The sequence below is a fragment of the Mesocricetus auratus genome, unplaced genomic scaffold (genome assembly GCF_017639785.1).
Source record: "Mesocricetus auratus isolate SY011 unplaced genomic scaffold, BCM_Maur_2.0 Super-Scaffold_100004, whole genome shotgun sequence".
Classification (NCBI taxonomy): domain Eukaryota; kingdom Metazoa; phylum Chordata; class Mammalia; order Rodentia; family Cricetidae; genus Mesocricetus; species Mesocricetus auratus.
Window position 1 is genome coordinate 86,765,813 of NW_024429189.1, and position 21,876 is coordinate 86,787,688.

At 47.9% G+C, this 21,876-nt stretch overlaps 1 protein-coding gene across 4 annotated transcripts in view; it reads right to left on the reverse strand.

Annotated features, from left to right (window-relative positions):
* Positions 1 to 546: 546 nt before the first annotated feature.
* Pla2g4e (phospholipase A2 group IVE) overlaps positions 547 to 21,876 on the reverse strand; it is a 72,201-nt gene continuing 50,871 nt past the window's right edge. For all 4 annotated transcript variants that reach the window (XM_005064506.4, XM_040746084.1, XM_040746085.1 and 1 more), the window contains 13 exons: positions 20,707 to 20,867; positions 20,518 to 20,604; positions 20,133 to 20,170; positions 17,673 to 17,808; positions 16,118 to 16,254; positions 11,931 to 12,153; positions 8,132 to 8,246; positions 7,527 to 7,664; positions 6,002 to 6,109; positions 5,312 to 5,518; positions 4,294 to 4,460; positions 2,818 to 3,001; positions 547 to 2,445 (listed from right to left, as the gene is read on the reverse strand). In XM_005064506.4, the coding sequence (XP_005064563.1) occupies positions 2,228 to 2,445; positions 2,818 to 3,001; positions 4,294 to 4,460; positions 5,312 to 5,518; positions 6,002 to 6,109; positions 7,527 to 7,664; positions 8,132 to 8,246; positions 11,931 to 12,153; positions 16,118 to 16,254; positions 17,673 to 17,808; positions 20,133 to 20,170; positions 20,518 to 20,604; positions 20,707 to 20,867 (1,919 nt within the window). In that variant the 3' untranslated portion in view covers positions 547 to 2,227. The remainder of the gene's footprint in view (positions 2,446 to 2,817; positions 3,002 to 4,293; positions 4,461 to 5,311; positions 5,519 to 6,001; positions 6,110 to 7,526; positions 7,665 to 8,131; positions 8,247 to 11,930; positions 12,154 to 16,117; positions 16,255 to 17,672; positions 17,809 to 20,132; positions 20,171 to 20,517; positions 20,605 to 20,706; positions 20,868 to 21,876) is intronic.

The window sequence follows — 21,876 nt, forward strand, 5'->3', positions numbered from 1 at the left end:
CTAACTCTCCTATTTAAACCTCTATTAAAATCTCCTTAATAAAAACACCAGCCTCACCTCACAATTCTAGGTCGTTCTGAAATGCTTTCTGTGTTGCAGCTAGGAATCCCAGCTTGACTTTAATCAATGTTTTAAAGCCTAGGGGGACCCCTCAGGATGCTGAGAGTGACAGTGTGGGTCTGTGACTCTGTCTTGCTACTGTTCCTAGGAAGCAGAAGGTTTCCAGCCTGCTGTGCACAAGCATGCACTTGCCAGTGATGGAGGCTGTCACTGGTCTTCCATCAGTTCTTCCTGCTGAACATATGGGCTGGAAGCATCCTGGCCTGCCCCAGGGAGTACTCCAGTGGTTGATGACAGCAAACGGGAGGCCTCACCGAAAGCAGCGGCCACCCCAGGAGTAGGCAAACAGCTCTCTGAAGAGCTGATAGAGAGAAGAAAGGCCAGAGAATTATAGGGATGAGGGCAGAAGCGAGGGTGGGGCCAAGGATGAGGGTCCAGGTCAGGAGTGCTCTGTAGCATCATATAATGAAAGCAGATGGACCAATATTCACTCTCAAGACCACTTTATTCTGTGCTCAAATGATACAGCGATCTTATAAACTTCACATGCTATGGTGAGCCCAAGGCATGGCTGCCTGCTTTTGCCTTGCAAAATGAAGGTCCTATTCTGTCTCACTTTGATAATTCAGACCCTGTTCCCTGCATGAGGGAGGGAAAAGCAATGGCAGCCAGCTACACCAGCGGAGGGCTAGAGGAGGTGTGGGACATCCAACTCACATCAGCATCAGGTGGGTAGGGACAAGTTCTGCAGGCCAAGAAGCCCAGTTTATCAATGGCTCAAAGAAGTTTGTGGGCTCATGCTCTTCAAGCTGATGGAAATGTGCAGTAAATCCATTCTTCCCCAACATTACCCACGTAGGAGTCACCTGGGGGCAGGTAAGGCTGGAGTGGGGCACCAGTCTCTTCACAGTACAGATTTTTGTCAGTGTGGCTGGCTTTATAGCCCCAATCACACTCTGAATAGCAATGATGGAAACAGGAACCCATTTAAAAGAAAGACACAAAAATGTTGGGTGTCATTCATCTCTCAACAACCAGGGACTGTGGAGGGATCTTGTGACTCAGAAAGAGAGCCTTGTCCTCCAGGCATGCTGGGCTCAATTCAGGACGCATGCCTAGCCTTCAGCTTTCATTTTCTCACCACAGGGGCTCTTATTCTATCCTTTGGTGAAGCCAAAGAGTCTGGGTGTCTTTGTGTTCAGGGCTTCACCAGAGGTTCCTTCCAAAGCTGAGGTCTTTCTCAGAGTCCTAAGTGCCATTCTGAGGCCTCCTTCCTAACCTTATTCTCCAAATCACTGTATAAGAACTTAAGAGAGAAACCAGCTGTGGTGTTTTCTGTGATAAATAAGAGGATTCATACTTAGAAATAAATAACCCTATGTGGAAGCCAGAGAGATGTCAGAGAGTGTTGATGGCATTGAACTGGTACCTGTGGCCCTTTTCCCACAGTCTGCCCAGGCCTCCCTGAATGGCATCCTGGATCCTCATTCTGTAGGTTTCTGCTGCATTCCAGCAGGGCTTGGTTTCACTGGAGCTGGGTGCTTAGACCTGGTCCTGGTCATGGTCAGATGCACACCAGCACAGGCTCTGGCAGCTGAAGAGGCATCAATGACATCAGTTGGTCATCTGTTTGGCTTTGTTGTGGCAGAGACCAGGCTTTCTCCTAATACTCTCTTCATCATAGTAAAAAATAAAAATAAATCACAAGATACTGTTGACAACAAAAATTCCAAGGATGCTATTACCTTAAATTTACAAAGCATTTTCCAGAGGAACTTAGAGCAGTTCTCAGTCTTCTTGGGCATTTTTTTGGTCATGGGAGGAGGGAGAGGGGTGCCTCCGGCTCCAAGGGTGAAGTCTCTTGGGAACTAGGCACTCCATGTGGGCACACATTTACATTCTACACTTGAGACTGTGTGGGAGCCTGTGAACATGGTACCTCCTTGGCGGAAAGTGGAGAGAGATTCCAGGGGTATAAAACCCAATAGACTCCTTCTTTCCTTTCTCTCTTCCTTGTTCATTTGTAATGTTTCAATAGAAAGCTCAGGACACAAGCCACTTGCTCCCCTGGCCAGGGAACAGGGCCAGTGGTGTGTGAGGTCAGGCTTTGAGGGGTGATGCCTCTGACAATAGAAGCAGACAAAGGATGAACAGGGCTCCCCCAGGTTTAGGAAGCACACCGGCTCTTCATGAGTTTCTTCTCCACCGCCAATCTCACAGCCTGAATGAGCTTGTCTTTGTTATTGAGGATGTTATACTCCGTGAGTTTCACCATCTTGTCGAAAGCAGCCTCTGTGTACGTCAGCTCCTTGGTGGCATAGGGAGATTTGGGGCCATAGATGTTCAGTTGGCCCAGTTCCAGCTCCTCAGGGCTTCGTTCTACACCTTGGGGCAGAAGGATTTGCTAAAGACCCTTATGGTAGGTTGTAAGGACTTGTTTGCACAGACAAACACACTTGTATGCATGCACACTCACATGGGTATACACACACACACACACACACACACACACACCTTAAATAATAGTTTATCCATTTGAAGATTCCACATAGCTGGGTATCAATAAATGGTTAAATGACTAAAAGTGCTGGAGACCATGTTGCCAGTTCAGGGGGAAGATGGAGGGAATTCTCTGGGTTCAGACTAGGGTTAAGCCAGACGTCCCCTTTGGGGTCATCAGAAGATTCTGTAAGTCTGAAAACCGGGTCTTCGTCTATGTCCAGCAGAGTCCTGGAGCACAACATGGAGGGAGCTTACCTGGAGCCTTGTACTTCTGGAAGGTGTCGCTGATGAGTGGGAAGTAAGCCACAATGGGGGCATCAGTCTCCTGGGGATTCTCCATCAGGTAACATTCCTTGAGACTTTTGTCATCCTCCTGGATGGAGTAGCTGGGGAAAGGGATGTTCTGCGTGGTGCAATACTCACAGGTTTGCTTCAGGGGCTGTAACATGACGGGAGTACACTTTGAGCATTGGAAGCCTGGGGAGTGGGTGAGTCACACAGAGTTCCTGGGTCTGTTTTCCTGATTTTTCCTAGCTAGCCCTGGTCCCAAACTGCTTTGCCAATGTGTGATATTTTTAGAAGAAAGCCAGGTCAGGACAAAAGGCCCAGGCAGTGGGTCGATGCCCATCCAGACGAAAGCCCCTTCCCAGAATGGAAACACAGAAGCCTCGAGGGTCACAGACATGGGTCACAGGAGTGGCCTCTGTGAGACTGATGGATTCTAGGGCCTGGTTGCCTAGAGGCCTGATTGGCCACTCAGAGATTTTGAAAGTGACAGTGTCCAAGGGCTGGACTCTGAAAATGTACTTGTAAAGTCACAAAGAGCCCTGAGTCCCATAACTGGCTTATTTATTTACATGTGCTTCCGCTAGCTAGTTAGTCTTGGTTCCCTCCTCTGTGACCAGGGATAGCAGCAGCTGGGCCATCCACCACAAACCACTGTGACCAGGGATAGCAGCAGCTGGGCCATCCACCACAAACCTCTGTGACCAGGGATAGCAGCCCCTGGGCCATCCACCACAAACCTCTGTGACCAGGGATAGCAGCCCCTGGGCCATCTACCACAAACCTCTGTGACCAGGGATAGCAGCCCCTGGGCCATCCACCACAAACCTCTGTGACCAGGGATAGTAGCAGCTGGGCCATCCACCACAAAGAGCTGTGCTAGGCCAGGCGAGACCCTGGGCAGGGAAGCACAGTTGTCTGTTTACAAAACCAGGTCACGATTATTGCTTTCACTCTAGTCATCTGTCTGTAATTTCTTTCTTTTCCTGGCTTCAGGATGGGATTGTGTCAAAGTCAACCAGAAAAAAAAAATCTAAAAGAAACAAAAACCAAAACCCACAGCTTTTCCTTAAAGAGAAAGTAAATAATAATAACAATAATAATATCACCATGGCCACTTGCTAATCATATGGAGGCCCTGTGATTATATGGACCCTGTGATTATTTTAAAAACAAAATATTACAAACTTATCAAGATTTTATCCAGCAAGTGCACCAGATGCTTAAAAGCAATAATAAAATTGTCATTCGTTGAGTTCAGGCAAAGCCCAAGTCCCAGCAGGTGAGAGCTAGCCATTTGCCAGTGAGGTTTGGTCCTCTGACCCTGCATTATGGGGGGTCATCTGACCCTCCCATGTTGCGGCTGCTCAGGCCTCTGAGGTATTGCCACTGACTCTGTGACAGCGCAGGAACAGCTGGGGCTGGGGCAGTTTCCACTGCACTTGCCTTTGTCTGGGATCCCGCACAGTAATTGAGGTGGATGATGAGGTCGATTTTCCTCTCTGGTCTGAGGAGGGGCGCGTAGCTGGAGTTGACAAAGAATGCGGTGTCCAACAGGTTCAGATGTTTGGTAAACTGTGTCAGCTGGTTTGGGAAGGTGTCCAGCACTGTGTCTGAAAGCCAAGCCTTCTAGTTAGCATACTACCTGGTGCCCTGATGTCAGCTATGGTGGGGTGGAGACACTGATTGGCCAGAGTACCCTGCATGGAGCTGTTTTCTTCAGCCTGGGCCTCTAGCCTCCCACATTCTCTCTAGGAGACTGAGTCCTACTTCTCTGGATGGGCTGGCATAAAGGGCTTGTTGTGTAGCTTTAGCAAGTCTTCTATGGGTTATGCATGCAAACCTGCCATGACCCATCTGTAGAGCTTATGGAGAAGCAGGGACTTAACACCCTATTAAGTAGGGATACCCACGGGCCCAGAGACATCTGCCCATTTTGCTCCAGATAGTAAGGACAAGAATAACAGGCCAGACTGAAGGCTGTGGCCAAATAAAATATCAAAGATTGCCACGTGGTGGGAGAGGAGGCACCCTAGACCTTGTCCCTGAAGCCTTAGCAAGGAGAGGCATACAGAATCAAAGCTGTGGAGCTGGGAGACTGAGCTAGGCTGTACTTGCTCAACTGCAATGGAGGTGCCACTCAGAGTGAAAGGTCTTCCCAAAAAGATATTTTAAGAGCCCACACCTTACTATTTGTACAGTGGGACCAACTTCTGCAGCTGCGATTGTTGCTCCGACTCTGCAGTTAGTCAATTAATTAATGCCGACATTGCCCCCTGCTGGCAGAGGCATGTTTATTCAAGCCCTCAGCCATAAATGGACTACCCCTCCCCACACACACCCTATCCAAGTTAGCTGTGTTTCTACCCATTCACATGACCAGAGACAATCTTTGTCTATGGCAACTTCAGTACTTATTTCTCCCAACAGAGCTAGCCCTGGAAGAGCACCCAGGTTGGGGTACCTTTCCACATAGAGAACTGCTTGTTCTGTAGGTAGTCAGTATGCAGTTGCATCCCGTACAGGAAGTTGTGAAACTCAGACACGAGCGGCCTGTGTGTGAGGATCTCTCGGAAGGTGTTGGACAGCCATGATGCTGGGAGCACTACTGTGGTCTCCAAGGGGTTAGCACCATCACATCTAGGGATTTCGGGCAGGAGTGGGTCATCTTCTGTAAGGGGAAGGGATGGAGGGCAGGTTACAAAAGTTGGGGTAGCACATGAGTGCTTGAGAGTAAGACACTTTTAGTGCAGTTCACACCTTCTTTGCCCAAGCTCTGACTCTGAACTCAAGAGGACTTAGGACCGAGGTATGAGACAAGGGTGGGGAGGGTATGGAGAGGAAGAAAGAGAATACCCAGGAAAGAAGGCTCTAGAGATGATGGCGAGCCCAGAAGTCTGGTTTTTCTCTGCACTCACAGATCCCTAGGACCATCAGCTCTCTGGATGTTGGAGGTATCCATCTGGACCTCGGCACAAGTACCACCTGTGCCCCCACCCCTGCCATCAGCGAAGGAAAATGCTCTAGCCCAACTGCCTTCCCTTGTCTGGGTCATGGGGATGATACAGAAGCAGTGGCAGGCAACCAGTCCCTGGTTCATGATCCATACACTATAGATCCATTACCCAAGAGGGGAGGCCAGGATGTCACCCACCGATATCCTGCAGTTTCTCCCTTGTCCACCTGTAGAAAAACTCCTCTGAGGTGTGGGACAAATTCCAGGCATCGAGCAGGTTTAGGGAGAAGATGCTACTCCACAAACCTGGAGAAGCAGAGAAGCTGTGAGCAACTCTCCCAGGCTCCCTGCCCCCTCACCCTGAAATCTTACTGGTCTATCCTTAGCCTCCATGCCTACTCCAGGCCAGGCTGCTTGCAGCTGGGACAGACTTGGACTTCTGTCTCCCACTGAGCATTTCCAAGCAATGACTGATGGTGCCAGTCCGTGGCTCTTTTACTCCCTCCCTTCAGTGCAAGGGAGTGGGAGGGAGCTTAAGACATAGCTACAGTGGTGGGGGAGTGGCGGGTTGACAGCTGACAAGTGCAGGCTTTGAGTTCAAACCGAGTTCTACTTTGCATCAGTTCATACTGAGAAAGCACTTAAGACACTAAGCCTTGACACACGTAAGACGAGCTCTTACTTTTTAATGTAAAGTTTATATAATAATACTATAAGGTTATATAAAACTTATATAATAATACTATAAATCAATAGTAATAAAACTAGATATGGTAGTTTACACCTGAGGCAAAAAGATTGACAGGAATTTGAAAGTAGCCCAGGCTATATAGTAAGCTTCACACCTACCTGGGCTACAGAGTGAGACCCTATTGTAGCGAGCCAATACTAACATATGTTATTTATTTATATTTCTCACATGGACATGACATGTCCAGAGAAATTAGGCAACTTCACACAACTAACAAGTGAGGAACTAGAATTCAAGCTGAACTGTAGACTTTAGAACCATAGGTGCTCTAGACTAGGGACTCGGGGGAGAGGAAGGAACTGTGTGCTGTGGACTTCGTAGAAAAGATGGGACTTGAGTTAGACTTTTTAGAATGGGTTGCTTTAGAGTAAGTGGAATACAGACATCCTATCTATATAAAAGAAGTTTAAATAGCTGTTCTGGAAGCCATAAAGATAGGCTCACTTTCTGAGGCCATTGTTTGCAGATGAGACTCGGAAGTGAAGAACTAAGACTGGATGTCACAGTGGACACCTGAACTCAGTGACCTTGCCTTTTCAGGAACCAGGGAGCAAAGAGCAGGGAGCTGGTCTAGACTTTCCCAGTGGCTCTGTCCTTTCTGCTGAGGTCCCCTCTGCCTTGCGATCTGAGCTCAGACGGAGTTTTCCTTGGAAGCAGGCACACTGCTGCCTGGAGCCCACAGGGAGAAAGGCAGGGTGGTGATTTTCTAACAGCCTTCCACACCCAGGCTGCTTCTGGGCAGACCCTAGATAGACCACAGGAGACCAGGGTGCTGGTCGAGTCCTATAGGGCAGCTACAATCTGAAAGTAGGTTCAGGGGCTCTCCTGGATTAATGTGATGTGGCAGAACCAGGAAGTTCAAGAGCTCAAGGCTAACCAAGGCAACCAGCACTGGGACAAGATTCTCCCTGTCATTCCACTAGTCAAAGGCAGTTCTGGTCAGCACTGGGGCCGAGTATCCTAGGGAGTCACCTAGCATGTAGCACATCTCTGGCTCAGGAATCCTCTTCATCAGCCGCCCCATGAAGAACTCAGAGCCAAACAGTTCGGTGGGAATGAAGGCCCCATACTTCTGCATGCCCACCTCGTAGGGGGAGAACTCGAACCATTCTGCATACAGGGAGCAATATCAGTCTTAGGTTGGGGAGCATCCACACAGCGCCCATCCCCTCCCAGCCCACCAGTGCTGGCTCCAGGGCCACAGGGAGCTTGGAACTGCAAGCGGCAATTCCGCTATGGGACACAAGGGGGCATTTGCTGCTGGACAAAACAGCTCCGCAAACTGTTAGGCTCACACTTTTGCCCCTTAAAGCTGGATAAACAGGGGCAAAAACTGACCTTTCTAGGCTGCCCACGAGGGCAGCCTAAAAAAAAAAAAATCACAGAGCTTCATTCTTCACTACCATCATTTCCCACTGACCCATCAGGTAAGTTCCGGAAAGCTAAGGGATACTGCCTAAGGGAAACCACCCCTACTCATGAGGGAGCGTTCTATTTCTTGATGTGGAGATTGGCAAAGTGTGGGTTGTACCCGCCAAGAAAGGACCCCGTCCTAAGTCACTAGCCACCAGTTTTACCTCTGAAATCCTGGTTGCTTACATCATCCTTGACATTGATGGTGAGGTAGATGGGCAGAGGGTTCTGCCCCTGGCACAAGGCAGCACGCTGCTCTGACAGTTTGCAGTCATATTTCTGAAGGGACACCAATGGTTAGGAGAGGCGGCTGGCAAGCAGTCAGTGAAATACATGAGAACAATCTGAACCCGTTTCCAGACTCCAGAACCCCACCCCCATCCCCACCCTACCCCGGGCAACTGTATAAGCTGCAGTGACTTAGATGTCAACTCTAAAATAAACTTGGAGCATATATAACAACTTTTTGGGCTGTCTGGCAACACAGGCCATAAGTGGGGTGGGGCTGGCTCTGCAATTTAAGGCTGTGTCTGGGAGTCTCAGGATTCTCATGTCTCAGGGGCTAGAGGACATGGTAAAGGCAGGAAAAGCCATCATGGTCCCTCTGTAGTGCCGTTATTCAGCACTCACCACTGGAACCTGAGCAGACCCAGGAATTTTTGTCTTTAACTTGGTGTGTTAGGCTCTCTTAAAATTTAAGCAAATATCTCTCCCTCCGTTCCTCTCTCTTGCCTATCCCCTTTATTCCCCCTCTTTCTCAACTGGAGGCAGGTGACAGTCTAGGCAAGTCCCAAGTCTCCAGAGTCCTGTGTTGTGTCAGCAGTGCAGGAAGTCCTGCAGATATACCTAAAGTGCATCAGTCAGTGCAGAGGAGGCAAAGCTGAGGTCCCAGGCAAACATCCGTGTTTACCCTGTGCACAAAGACTCCAGAACCTGGGTGGCAAATAGGTGTGCGGCCCAACAGCTCCTGGGCCTTCTTTGAAGCAAAATGGGGTGTTTATCACAACTGGACCCAGAGATCTGGGGCATAGAGTTGACTGTCCTATAAATAAAGCCACAGACTCGGGAAAGAGCTCGGACAACTATTACTCTCCAGGGGACTGGCTGGTAAGAGGCTCCTGCCAGAGTCAGAGTGGAAGAGCAGAGGCCTCATAGCTTCCTGGCTTTCCTTCTCTTCCTCTAGCCTAGTTTGTCTCCACTCTAGACCCTCAACATGCTTGGACATCTAGCCAGAACACTTTGATGTTTTCTTTTCATCATGTAGGTTGCTATTGATTATAATTGCTAAAAAAACTTTTGGTGCCAGTTGTGATATTGCATGCTTTTAATTCCATCACATGGGAGGCAGAAGCAGGTGAATCCAAGCCCCTCTTCTGACCTCTATGGACACCAGGTACACACATGGTGCACATACATACATGGAGGTGAAGCACATGAACACATAAAGTGAATTTGAGCCAGCATGGTCTATATAGTGCGTTCTAGGTCAGTCGAGGACACATAATGAGAACCTGCCTCAAAAATACTTTTTTTCTCTTTTGAGATGGGGTCCTTTGTGGGTCAGGGTCTCTCTACATAGCCTGGCTGTCCTAGTACTTATTATTATAGACCATGCTGTCATGGAACTCACTCTGTAGACCAGCCTGGCCTCAAATTCACAGAGATCTGCCTGCCCCTGCCTCCCGAGTGCTGGGATTAAAGGCAGAGGCCACCACACCCTGCTAGAGATGGGGTATTAATAGGTAGCTCTGTCTGGCCTTGAATTTGAAGCAATACTCTGCCTCACTGGTTATGGTATGTACTACCATGCTTGGCTTTTAATTTTAAAATGTTAGTTACTATGGAATTCTCACTAAGAAATATTGGATACCCTGGTCCTGCAGAACAGGGCAAGAATTCCAAATCCATTTTATCTGAATCCAGAAGCTAACACCTTCCACCTCTGCTCCCAACCTGTGGTTCATCATGGGGTCTGGTAAGAGAGGGGTTTTCAAAGGCAGGTCAGGCTATGGGTTGAAACCATATATATATTTTTTGTTTCTCTGTAGCTTTGGAGCCTGCCCTGAAACTCCCTGTGTAGACCAGGCTGGCCTTGGACTCACGGAGAACCACCTGTCTCTGCCTCCCAAGTGCTGGGATTAAAAGCATGCACCACCACCACTACCAGGCCTGGAACCACATCTTACTCTGCTCAGAATCCTTGTGGCCAGCATAGGTGCTGGCATGCAGGGGGTTGTTAGTTAAAAGAGCAAACGAGGCTGGAGAGGTAGCTCAGCTGTGAAGAGCACTTGTTGCTCTGGCTGAGGACCTCTGTGGGCACCAGGCACACGTGAGGTGCATATACACACATGGAGGTAAAACACACACAAAAATAAATCTAATCTTCAAGTTAAAAATTGAAAGAGGAATAAGTAAATATTAAAGATAAGAGCTAGCCCAGTCTGGTAATCCCTGCATTTGGAAGACTGAAGCCAGGGAATCACTACAAGTTCAAGGCAAGCCTGAGCTACAGTGTGCTTCCTGGACCTGGACTAGCCTGGGCTATATAATGTGAGACTTTATCCCAACAACAAAAAATGAAAGTTAAGTTATGTCTCATTTCCTTTTCTTTTTGATGTGTATGTATGTGTAATATGTACACAGGTCCTTACCCACGTTTATGTGTGGGAGTACTCATGCATGTGTGTGTGTGTGTGTGTGTGTGTGTGTGTATTCATGTGTCTTCCCCTATTGCTTCCCACTTTATTTATTAAGGGTCTCTCTCTGAATCTGGAACTTAACAATTTCTAGCTAGCCAAGGATACTGTCTCTGCCTCCTGAGTGATGGTATTATGGGGGGTTCCATGCCTGCCTGGCTTTTATGTGGGTTCTGGGGATCTGAATGTCAGTTTTCAAGTTTGGGTACTTAACCATTTGAGACATTAAGATCCATTAAGCCATTTCCCCAGCCCCAAATATCTAATTACCTAGCAGAGGAAATCTGTTGGAAGATACTATGTTGTTCACCTTGCTTCTGGGAAGTTCTGGTTTGAATTCAGAGCCTCAAAGACACCTTTAAAAGTGGGCCAAGATCTGGTGGCCTAGATAGAGGGAAACTCCACTTTGGAGCCAAGCAATAACCAAAAGTGGCTCTTTCCTAAAACCTAGTGTGACAGATCTAGGCATTAGCTAAATTCACCCTTATGTACAGGATCACTCTCCCTGTACTTCCTCCCTACATTTCCCTCTACTACACCCCACATGGTTGGCATCAGAGATATCCCAGCACAGGAAGGCTCTTCCAGGGGCATTTATCACTCAGGCTTGACTCTTAGAACAGGAAGGAACCTTGCCAAGTCTCTTTCCTTGTGGTGACCATGAAAATGAACCATGTAGATTTCCAGTGATCAAGAATAACATAGAAGAACCCTAGATGCTGTATCCTGAAATCTATGGTTGTCTGTGATGGGGCCACATTTCCTTGGGCCTAGTGATGACAAGGCAGGCCCATCCAGGGAACAGAACACAGCACATAGCTTTGACTAAAGGATCCACCAAACCCTTGCCGTGAGCCTTCCGAGGCCACTCAGCACTGACACAGTCCATGCTTTATTTGACTTTTCTGTCTCTCCTCCATGTGAGGTCAGACTGGAAGCATGATTGACAGCTCTCTAGCTTTGCCCAGCTTCCTCCCCATTTTCTCCCATGGATGTTTTGATATGGCTTTCAGAAGCTATGCTTCATTTATGCAGGGAGCACCCAGGTTGCCCCAACATGGGAGTTCCAGTCCTCTGAAAAGGATGTGAAAGATGACCTCACCAACTTCCCCCAGTATGTATTTGGACACCCCATGATTCTTCCAGCCTGAGATGTACATGCAGGTCTAACTTAATGCCTTTGGCCATGGAGGTTCAGACTCTCTGAAGAAAGAATGTGACTTGATATCAGTCTAGGTAGGTGGACCCAGGAAAGACTAACACTCACCTTATCACCTAGACTGTACTCAATCAGCTTGCCCCAAAAGTCTGTAAAAGTGGTTCTGTAGCCCTCCTGGCTGTGCTGGTGGAGTTCCTCTCGCCATTTGCAGAGCTGATCTGGGTACAGGGCCGGCATCTTGTCTTTGACAACATGTCTCCGGGCCTCAAAGACAGCAGGCTCCAGGTTTTTAGAAGACCACTCAGCGTCACTGTACAAGGTAGCCATAGTCCTGGAGAGAGACACACATAACTGACAGAGCTGCTTAAGCTCTGGTCTGACCAACACCATGTCCAGGCAGGACAGAAGATGGGCATACTATGGGGAGTCCCAAACCTGGCAGAAGGGCCTGAAGGGGAGAATGACAGAGGGCCTTGTGGTGAGAGGCAGGCAATCATTACTTCTCATAATCGGTTGCTCCCTTTCTTGAATGCCTATTATATGGCAGGAATCCCATGTTGGCTGAGATTAGGATTCTGGGCCTACATCTTCCTGGGTTCAAAACCAGGCTCTGTCATTCACTTGCTAGGTAACTTTGGACAAGCTACTTAATCATTCTTTGTCTTAGTTTCCTTATCTGAAGTGGTGAGAATTGTGATTGATGTACCCTGCTCATACAGTTCTTATAAAACATATCACCAAAGTTACCATTGTATGAAACACTATAACTGTGGTGAGACAGGGCTGGGGACAGCATCTGCTCTCTGGATCGGCTGATTCCAGGTCCTGGGTACTTTCTGTTATCCCATACTCATCCCCACGATTGGGATACTAATTAAAGATTTGTTTCCTGGGGTTCAGGGATTAAAAGCATTGGCTGCTCCTCCAGAGGACACTGGTTCAATCTCTAGTACCCACACAACAGCTCACAGCAGTCAGTAACTCTGAATTTAGGGGATAGCATTCACTCTCTTGGCTTCTGCAGGCACCAGTCATGCACATGGTACACAGACATAAATGCAGGCAAAACAGCCATGTCCATAAATAATTCTTGAAAAGATTTATTTCTTCTCCTTGCTCTTCCTCCTCCCCTCTCTCCCCCTTTCTCATTCTCCACGTCTCTTTTCCTTCTTAGCTGATATATGGACTTTGGTGGGTGGGGACAGCAAGGCTAGGCCCAAGGTCTTCTCTGTTTCCTGCCTTCCCTACAGAAGTCCAGCAGAGTCATGACTCTCCTGAAGTGAGTTTACTTTATAGTTATTTGGGAGCAGCCTTTAAACACAGGCCCTGAGCTGAGTTCAAAGTCTGGGTTTGGGGCCGGTAAGATGGTTCAGAAGGTAAAGGTGCTTGCCGACAAGCATGGTCACCTGAGACACACTTAAAGAAAAGTATAAGAAAGTTAAAACCATCCAGGTAATGAGCTGAATGACCCTGAGCAATGTTAACTCTTTTCTCCAGGTCAATGATCCTCTTAGCTGGGTTCTGGATGTGTCTGACTCTGTTGGCCTGGACCAAACTTCTGTATGTCAGTGTAGGGGAGGGCTCCTCTTTATTCTACCCCAGAGGGCTACCTGGTGGCAGGGGGATTTGTATAATGATTCCTAATGATACAAACAGGACCCTCCTCCTCCTTAGGACTGGTTCCAAAGGAAGATGGAAGATGGAAGATGGATGGATTTCTTTGACAAATAACACCCTACCTTCCATGAAGTTTTTTTTGTTATTTTTATACTTTCAAAAAGTTATCCTAAACCCATTTAGTGCTTTATTTATTTATTTTTCACTTACTGTCAGGGTTTCATATAGATCAGGTTGGCCTCAAACTCAGAATATAGCTCAGATTGGCCTTGAACTCCTAATGTTCTTGCTTCTATCTCCTGAGTGCTGGCATAACAGGCATGCATCATTACCTTCAGCTTGCTAATCTTTGTTTTAAAAGATACGTTCCCTGCTGGGTGGTGGTGATACATGCCTACAATCCCAGCACTCGGGAAGCAGAGGTAGGTGGATCTCTGTGAGTTTGAGGCCAGCCTGGTCTACAGAGTAAATTCCAAGACAGACAGAAAAACCTTGTCTTGAAACAAACAAAAAACCAAAACAAAACAAAGGTATGTTCCCCATACGTTCCTCAGTATACGGGGCCTGTGAGCCTTTCCCCTTAGCATTCTGGCTGGACCTGAAGCTCTCTCTGTGTTCTGCCTATCATACAGTAGTCCAAGCAAATACAATGCTCGTCCCCCTCAGGCCCACTGAAGCAAGTTATCATTTTAAACATATTATATCATTATTACTTATCTTGTTTGAGATGGGGTCTCACTATGTAGCTCTAGGTAGTATGGAACTTGCTATGTAGACCAGGCTGGCCTTGAATTCATGGAAGTCCACCTGTCTCTGCCTTCTGAGTGCTGGGCCACCATGTTAGCTATGACAATAATTTTTTAAAACTTATATTAGGCTGGGCTGGAGAGATGTCTCAGAGGTTAAGAGCACTGACAGCTCTTCCAGAGGTCTTGAGTTCAATTCTAAGCAACCACATGGTGGCTCACAACCATCTGTAATGAGATCTAGTGACCTCTTCTGGCCTGCAGGCACACATGCAGGCAGAACACTGTATACATAATAAATAAATAAATCTTTTAAAAAATTATATGAGGCATTGGATCCCCCTTGAACTGGAGTTCTGGGGACTTGTGAGCAGCCTGACAGGGGTGTTGGGAACTAGAGTTGGATCCTTTGCAAGAGCAGTATGTGGTTTAAATAGCTGAGTGTTTCTCTAGGGCTGTGCTATCTTTATTGTTATCTGAGCGCTTCCACTGAACATGGGCCCTGGACTGAGTGCAAATCGCAGTCTATGCTCCCTGACACAAGTGACCTGGGGCAAGTGCTTCTGCTTCTCCCTCTGTAAAGTAACACTAGGGAAGTTATGGGTGAACCTGCAGGTTCTTCATCTAGAAACCCATGCATATGGAAATTACTCAGATTATTCTTCCTGTTTACTGAACCTCTATGGACTGTCATTACTGAGATGAGAGAACTTAGTATCTACTTACACAACGACTACATTGGATTTTGTGCTTGATGGCTTAAGGTACCTCTTAGGACTGTGTGGGCTTCATTATACAGATACCACACCATGTATATAAGGAACTTGAACACTGGCTGACAGCGATACCCCCTAGATATCCTGTAACCGTCTCTCCTGGATGTTGATGGGCAGTTATATTAGGCACAGAGGGCAGCACTGATAACCTTTTGGCCCATCTAGCCAAAGCCCCCAGAATCTGAGAAGCAGATATTAAGCTGAGGAGTTTCCCAGGACAAGTTCACATCCAGTCCCTCTGATGAGAGCTACCTGGAGCTCCTTGAAGAGAAAAGACAGAGCAGGGGGACTCAGGTCTCAGTCCCTGACAGAGGTGTAGCTCTGGCTAAGAGGCATCTTGTGGTCACAGGGCTGCTTGATGATCTTTAGTGAGCCCCTTCCACTATAAAAAAAAAATACTAAAAGGTCTATGCTATGACTATGTCATATAAAGATAACTGTATTAATGACATTCATCGAAACACTTTCATTAACCTTCAAGCTCCTTTATTCATTATGATTTAAATATAAATGAACTTTTTGTTTTGGACCCTGGTGCTATGCTGGCTGTTAGTTGACCTTCCCTGTGTTCCTTTTGGGAGTCCAGTGGCCACTTCCCTTATACCTCAGTAGAGTTGGGGGAGGAGGCAGCCCTATGCCAGTTCTTCTTACTCCTTTCTGATGCTTGATGGGGTCTGACAGGGCAGACAAAAGGAGAAAGGATAGTGTTGAGGGACTGCAGGGAAGCAGGCCAGAGCGACGGGGCTAGCTCCACCCATCCTGGGAGACTGAGCCCACCCCCAAAAGAGGGTGGCTGCATCTCACCAGGACAGACAGTAACAACCAGCCTCACTCATCGCTGGCCACATGTTTTTTTTTCCTGGGCTGCTGCTACAGCCCCAAAGACATAGCCAATAATGGCCAATGTATATAGTGGCTCATGCTTCATACCGGAAGAGGCCAAACCTATTGTCAACACCACCTTACAGATGCAGCAACCGAATCTAAGGAATTAAACTAAATGCCCCAAATCCCACATCTGTGCATGGCAGCGCTTTCCAGGCATCATGAGTCACTTTTACTTGGGATGGGAAAGTTCAGAGTTCTACCAGATCCAAGGCCACACCCATTTGCTACTTCCTCTGGGCTCTACCAACAATGGTGCCCAGTTTCTTACCAGGTTGCACCTGACAAGCCGGTGATGTAAGTTGAACAGTCAATAAGGTTCAGCTTCTGCAGCCCCATCAGGTGGCCATACAAGGCAACCATAGATCTTGTGCCACCTCCTGTGGCCATGATGGCTATCAGTGGTACCTGTAGGCATAGAAACAGGTTGCTGGAAAGGGCTCCTCCACAGACAAGGACATGGAGTGATCTCAGTTTAATAAAATGGGGGAAGACAGAGAGCTGGTTAGAAAGAAGGAGGGGAAGGGATCACCTTTCACAGAGTAGTGGGTTACTTGGTAGGGCCAAGAAGATGACCATTGCTCTAAGCCCAGTGATGTCATCAGTAAGGCATCTAGGCTTCATAAATCAGAAAGTAATGGTTAAACAGTGGCACACGCCTTTAATCCCAGCACCCTGGAGGCAGAGGCAGGAAGATCTCTGTGAGTTTAAGGCCAGCCTGATCTAGAGAGTGAGTTCCATGACAGCCAGACTTGTTACACAGAGAAACCCTGTCTTAAAAAAAAAAGAGCTCTGAGCACTCAACCCAACTCTTTATTAATAGATGCTAATATGTGTGGATCATGGGTGGTGACAGACTGACACCTATACATAGCAGTGATGTTAGGTCACTAGTCCCTGACCTGGCATGTTGTACATGCTCAGCCTATACAGCATTTGTGAGAGCAAGAGAAAAAAAAACTTTCTAGTCAGGCATTGATGGTACATGCCTTTATTCCCAGGACTCAGGAAGCACAGGCAGGTGGATCTCTGTGAATTTGAGGCCAGCCAGGTCTACAGAGCGAGTTCTAGGACAGACTCCAAAGTTACACAGAGAAACCCTGGCTCGAAAAACAAACAAACAAACAAAAACAACAACAAAAAACATTCCTGATGGGGCAAACATAGGTTTAAAGTGTCCTTGCTTTTTCTCTTAAGAGACGAAAAGGGAAGCTTCCTATTTCCATGTAGTAGGGGCCGTAAGATCTTTCCTAGAGCTGAAGCACTGTCATAGCCCTGTCCCTGTCAGCCTACATTCTGGTCAGCCTCAGAAGCCTGGAGTCCCAGAACAGCAGATGAGGGTGCAGAGCCCTAATGTTGCCTCCAGGGGGAGAGTCGACTGGTTCTGGGAATAGAAGCGACTTCTCTTCAGCTACAGCTGTCGTTTCTGGCGAGATGGGTGCAGGGTGCACATTAGAGAAGAAAGAGCACAAGAGGGTGGGTGCTCTAGGACCCTGGGAGTGTCTCCTGCTTGGGTGAGAACGCCAACTCGACGCTCTGCCAGTAAGACTGATTAGTCATGTTAGGATCCCCTGCTCCCACGTGCGTGAGTGTATGCGTGCGTGTGTATGTAGCACCAGGAGCCCTACTCTGGTGAACACACAGCTGAATCACATGCAGCAGGGCGCTTGCCCCAGCACCACAACCATAGCAGCTGGAGCAAACACAGAAATCCAGGTGGCATAGTAGTCACTCTGGGTTTGGGGGGGACCGAGTGGAACATGGAGGTGGGGGACCGGTGTAGCCCAGAGTGACTCTCAGCCCAGGCAGTGCCCCCGCTTACCCACCTCATCCTCACACAGGTCCTCCTCCAGCTGCAGCACCTGACTTAGTGCCTTGGTCACCACCACCTTCCGCTTCTGCAGAAACTCCACCTCTTCCTGGCACAGGCTGAATCCGAGCCGCACATCCAGAGTGTTAGGGCTGTGGGGAAGGGGACCATGTAGCCGCCACCTTCAATCGGCTGATGTGACTTTGGGGCCCAGTTCTGCTAAGTGTCTCTTCTGTGACCTTGGGTATCTACATTCTCGTCTGCAAAATGCTTCCTGTCCAGCACTGCTACCTTCAGTACCTAGTGGGACACTAGGCATGAAGCCCCTAAGCCTTAGGTGACTCATGATAAGCTGGGACTTGTCTAAAAACTACTCCTGTGCCTCTCTGAACCTTCTGCCTCCTCAACAGGATCTGGAAAGTTCCAAAAGGTTTCCCTAGGCACATTCCTTATCCCAAAGCTGCAATGAGTGACAATGATCCCTTAGGTCCCTTTGGTAAACCCCTGGCCTTCTGCTCCTGTGGAGCTCCTGGCTCCTTCTGAACCCTTCCTCCCCAAAGGTTCACGATTCTCCTGGTGTTTGTGCAACTGACAAAGCCTCTCACACTGATCTCACTGTGTCGAATGAGGCAGAAGCTCCATGACACACCTGACGTTTGCCCTCTTTATATCACGCCCTACTCCCGAGTCCAAGCCTGGCATATAAGACCTTATCAGAGCTGTCCAAGCTCACTTCAAGCTACCTACTGGAAGAGACCCACCAGGGTCTCAGAGAGTGATTTCTGAACCTTGGTTAGGGTCTTTGCCTTCATAGGAACCACCCTCTTTTTTACCTATATTCCTGAATCCTCTGAGGCCCAGCTCCCCCCTGGGCTCTCCCAGCACCTCCCTTCCTATGAGGAAATAACTTTTCCTGGCAGTCATGGGAATGAATAATAACAGTAGCATTACAAATGGGGAACCTGCATAAGACTGAATTAGACTCCCTTAATATAGGTGACAATGGGGTGACTGGGACAATATATGAGGCCATTGGCAGTGGGTCCAAGGTCTAACACTAATGCACAAACTGAATAGTGAAGCCCATCCTATGTGGAGAGATACCTTGCCCTGCCTAGACACAGGGGTGTGTGTGGGGAGGTGGAGGGGTGCCTTGGTCCTGCCTCAACTAGATGATAGGAAAGACTTAGTAGACTTCCTAGGGGAGGTCTTACCCTCTCCGTGGAGCAGATGGGAGGAAGGGGAGTGGGGGGAGCTGGAGGAGAGGAGGCAGGGGGAACTGGGATGGGAATGTAAAAAATAAATGAATAAAAAATGCAATAAACAGTAGCATTGGTGAACTTTTGGGGAACATCCTATTTACCATCTAGATTCCTGGTAGCTCACATGTATTAATTAATGGGATTCAAAGAGCAACCTGAATTTCAGAGGAGGAAAACTGAGACCTGGTGAGAATAAGTAACTTTTCTAATGAAAAATAACAAATCAAACTATAATAAAAATTACAGACAAGGGGCTGGAGAGATGACTCAGAGGTTAAGAGCTCTGGCTGTGCTCTTTCAGAGGACCCAGGTTCAAGTCTCAGCACCCACACGGCATCTTACTACTATCTGTAACTCCAGCTCCAGAGGATAGGACGCCCTCTTCTGTCCTCTGCTAGTACCGCACACATGTGGTGCACAGGCTTGTGCAAGAAAAACACTCATAGAATAAAAATTATAAAAGACATAGTCACTTGATTTTCAACAAGGTGAAATTTAACAGAGGAAAGAATAGTCTTTTCAATAATGATGCTGGGGCAATTGGATATCCCGTTGTAAAATATACAGTACACAAAGTGAACTAAAAATCAATCACAACCTAGACATGAGAGCTAAAACTAAAGACATCTTAGAAGAAAACATGGGAGCATAGTTTCATAATTTTGGATTAGGCAATATTTCCTAGATTTGCCATCAAACATACAAACAACAAAATGGAAAATAGGTTTCATCAAAATTAAAAACCTTTTTTCCCCCAAAGGACACCATCAAGAAAATGCAAAGAGGAGTTGGAAGATATGGCTCAACAGTTGAGATCTGTGTTCAGTTCCCAGTACCTACATGTGGCTCACAACCACCCATAACTTTAATTCTGGGGTACCCAATGCCCTCTTATGATCCCTGTGGGCTCTAGCTATGAATGGCATAAATACATGTATACAAATACTCAGACACAATATAAAATAATATATATAAACACACATACACAAAGAAAATATAAAGACATCCTACAGGGCCGAGTGTTGGTGGTGCACGCCTTTAATCCCAATATTCGGGAGGCAGAGGCTGGTGGAGCTCTGTCTCATGATGGCCAAGTGACTCCACAATAGATGCTCAGCCTCATTAGCCATTGAAGAAAATACAGATCAAGCCATTGTGAGATGACATTCACACCTGCTCCCTGAGTTGGAGGAAGGACAGCAAAGGGTACGTACCAGGGTGTAGACTTCATGTGTAATTCATAATTCTCTCCCTGTTGAGAAAGGGTGAAATGCCTGTTAGAGATGACCATTGAGAGCCAAGGAGCCCAACAAAAGAGGTGGAGATCTATTACATGACTCAGCATACACGCATGTTCACAATAATCCACACACTCATGCTCACACATGTACGCACATGCTCCCTTCCCACAGCCTGCCTCCACCGTCTTCACTCAAGCTCCACATTTCCTGGCTCCCACAGAAGCCTACAAGGCCATTCATTCCACTTTGCCTGAGAGACTCCACATGCCACCTTCCCCAGGTGTCTCTGGGCTCTTCCCATCTCCCTGCTACAGGAACTAAACAACTCTGAGACCCCTTCCCAGCCCCAGGTGCTCACCACAGGCAGGGTCACTGCCTGACCGTCAGAAAGGCAATCGAGGGGCTGGCAGACAGGGTCATTCCTGCGTGTTCCACAGCAGCAAAGCTGGAAGGATGGGTGGGCTCTATGAGGAACTGAGGGGCTCCTCTGCTAGCCCTTCCAGCCCAGCTCCCCTCCTCCTCCCTTCCAACGGTGGCTGCCGTGTACCCTACAGCTCCAGGGGCTCCCAGGTGCCTCCACATGCAGCTGGGGCTGGAAGTACTTAGGGTAGTGGAAACAGGCTGAATTGTCATGGCAGGGCTCCAGGCAGGGGGACACACACTGAGTATTCTCGAAGGACTCTGTCACCATCACCAGGAGGTCTTTATCTGAGAAAGAAGACATGGTTAGACCCCTGAGAAGATTCTTATCTCTGCTTCCCATTTAGCTCAGCAAAAATCCTATCTTGGCTTAGTGGCTAAGAGCACTTACTGCTTTTTCAAAGAGCCTGGTATGGTTCCCAACACCCACATGGTAGCTCACAACTGTTTAAACTCTAGTTCTAGGGGCTCCAATGTGCATGGTGTACATACATACATGCAGGCAAAAACACTCATACACATAAGATAAAATAAATTAATTAAAAAATAAAAAACAATAATCCCATCTTGAAGTGCCAGGAGGGGTTCACGATCACTGGGCACTCATTCAAATGCCTCAGACAGGGCCTCGAAATAATTTTAGCAAGGCCTGTGGAAGATGCATGCTGACAGATATGCTCTCCAGAAAGCCCTCAAGATACTGAGAGAGTCAAGATTAGACCTCTTGGTTCTGCTTTGCTAGAAGAGCCCCTCCCCCACCAACCCACCCAGAGTCACCAGCCCACTGTAGAGAAAACAGACCCCCATCAGACTGTCGGTTGGGAGCAGAAGTCCCTCCAAGGCCTCCTGTCTGGCCTGTGTCTGTGGGCCACACTGCTCTCCTGTGGACAGCTGGAATTCCAGCGTAAGAGAGGTGGGGAGGGCGGACATGTGTGCCTCACTAAGTCTTTTCCAGCTGGGAGACGCTGTGAATGGGGAGTGGCTAGGAAGGTGTGGCTTGAGGACCCCTGCAGCTGCAGTGCCCAGGCACTGCCATTGTCTGAGCATAGCCAGCTCAGTACAGAGGGCAGTACTGAGTAGGCCCCAGGACACTTAGCCGGCCTGAGGACTTCCATCTGGGTCCCTGGAAGAACACACCCTTCATAGAGACAGCTGAAGAGGATAGGTGTCTGAGGACACAATGATTCGGGGGGGTGACTTTACTTCTCCCAACCCAGGATAGCCCAGACTAGGTTGAGTTGACCTGGCTCCCTGAGTTCCAAACAGACCTCCATGGGGCTTGGAAGCAGTCTTCTTC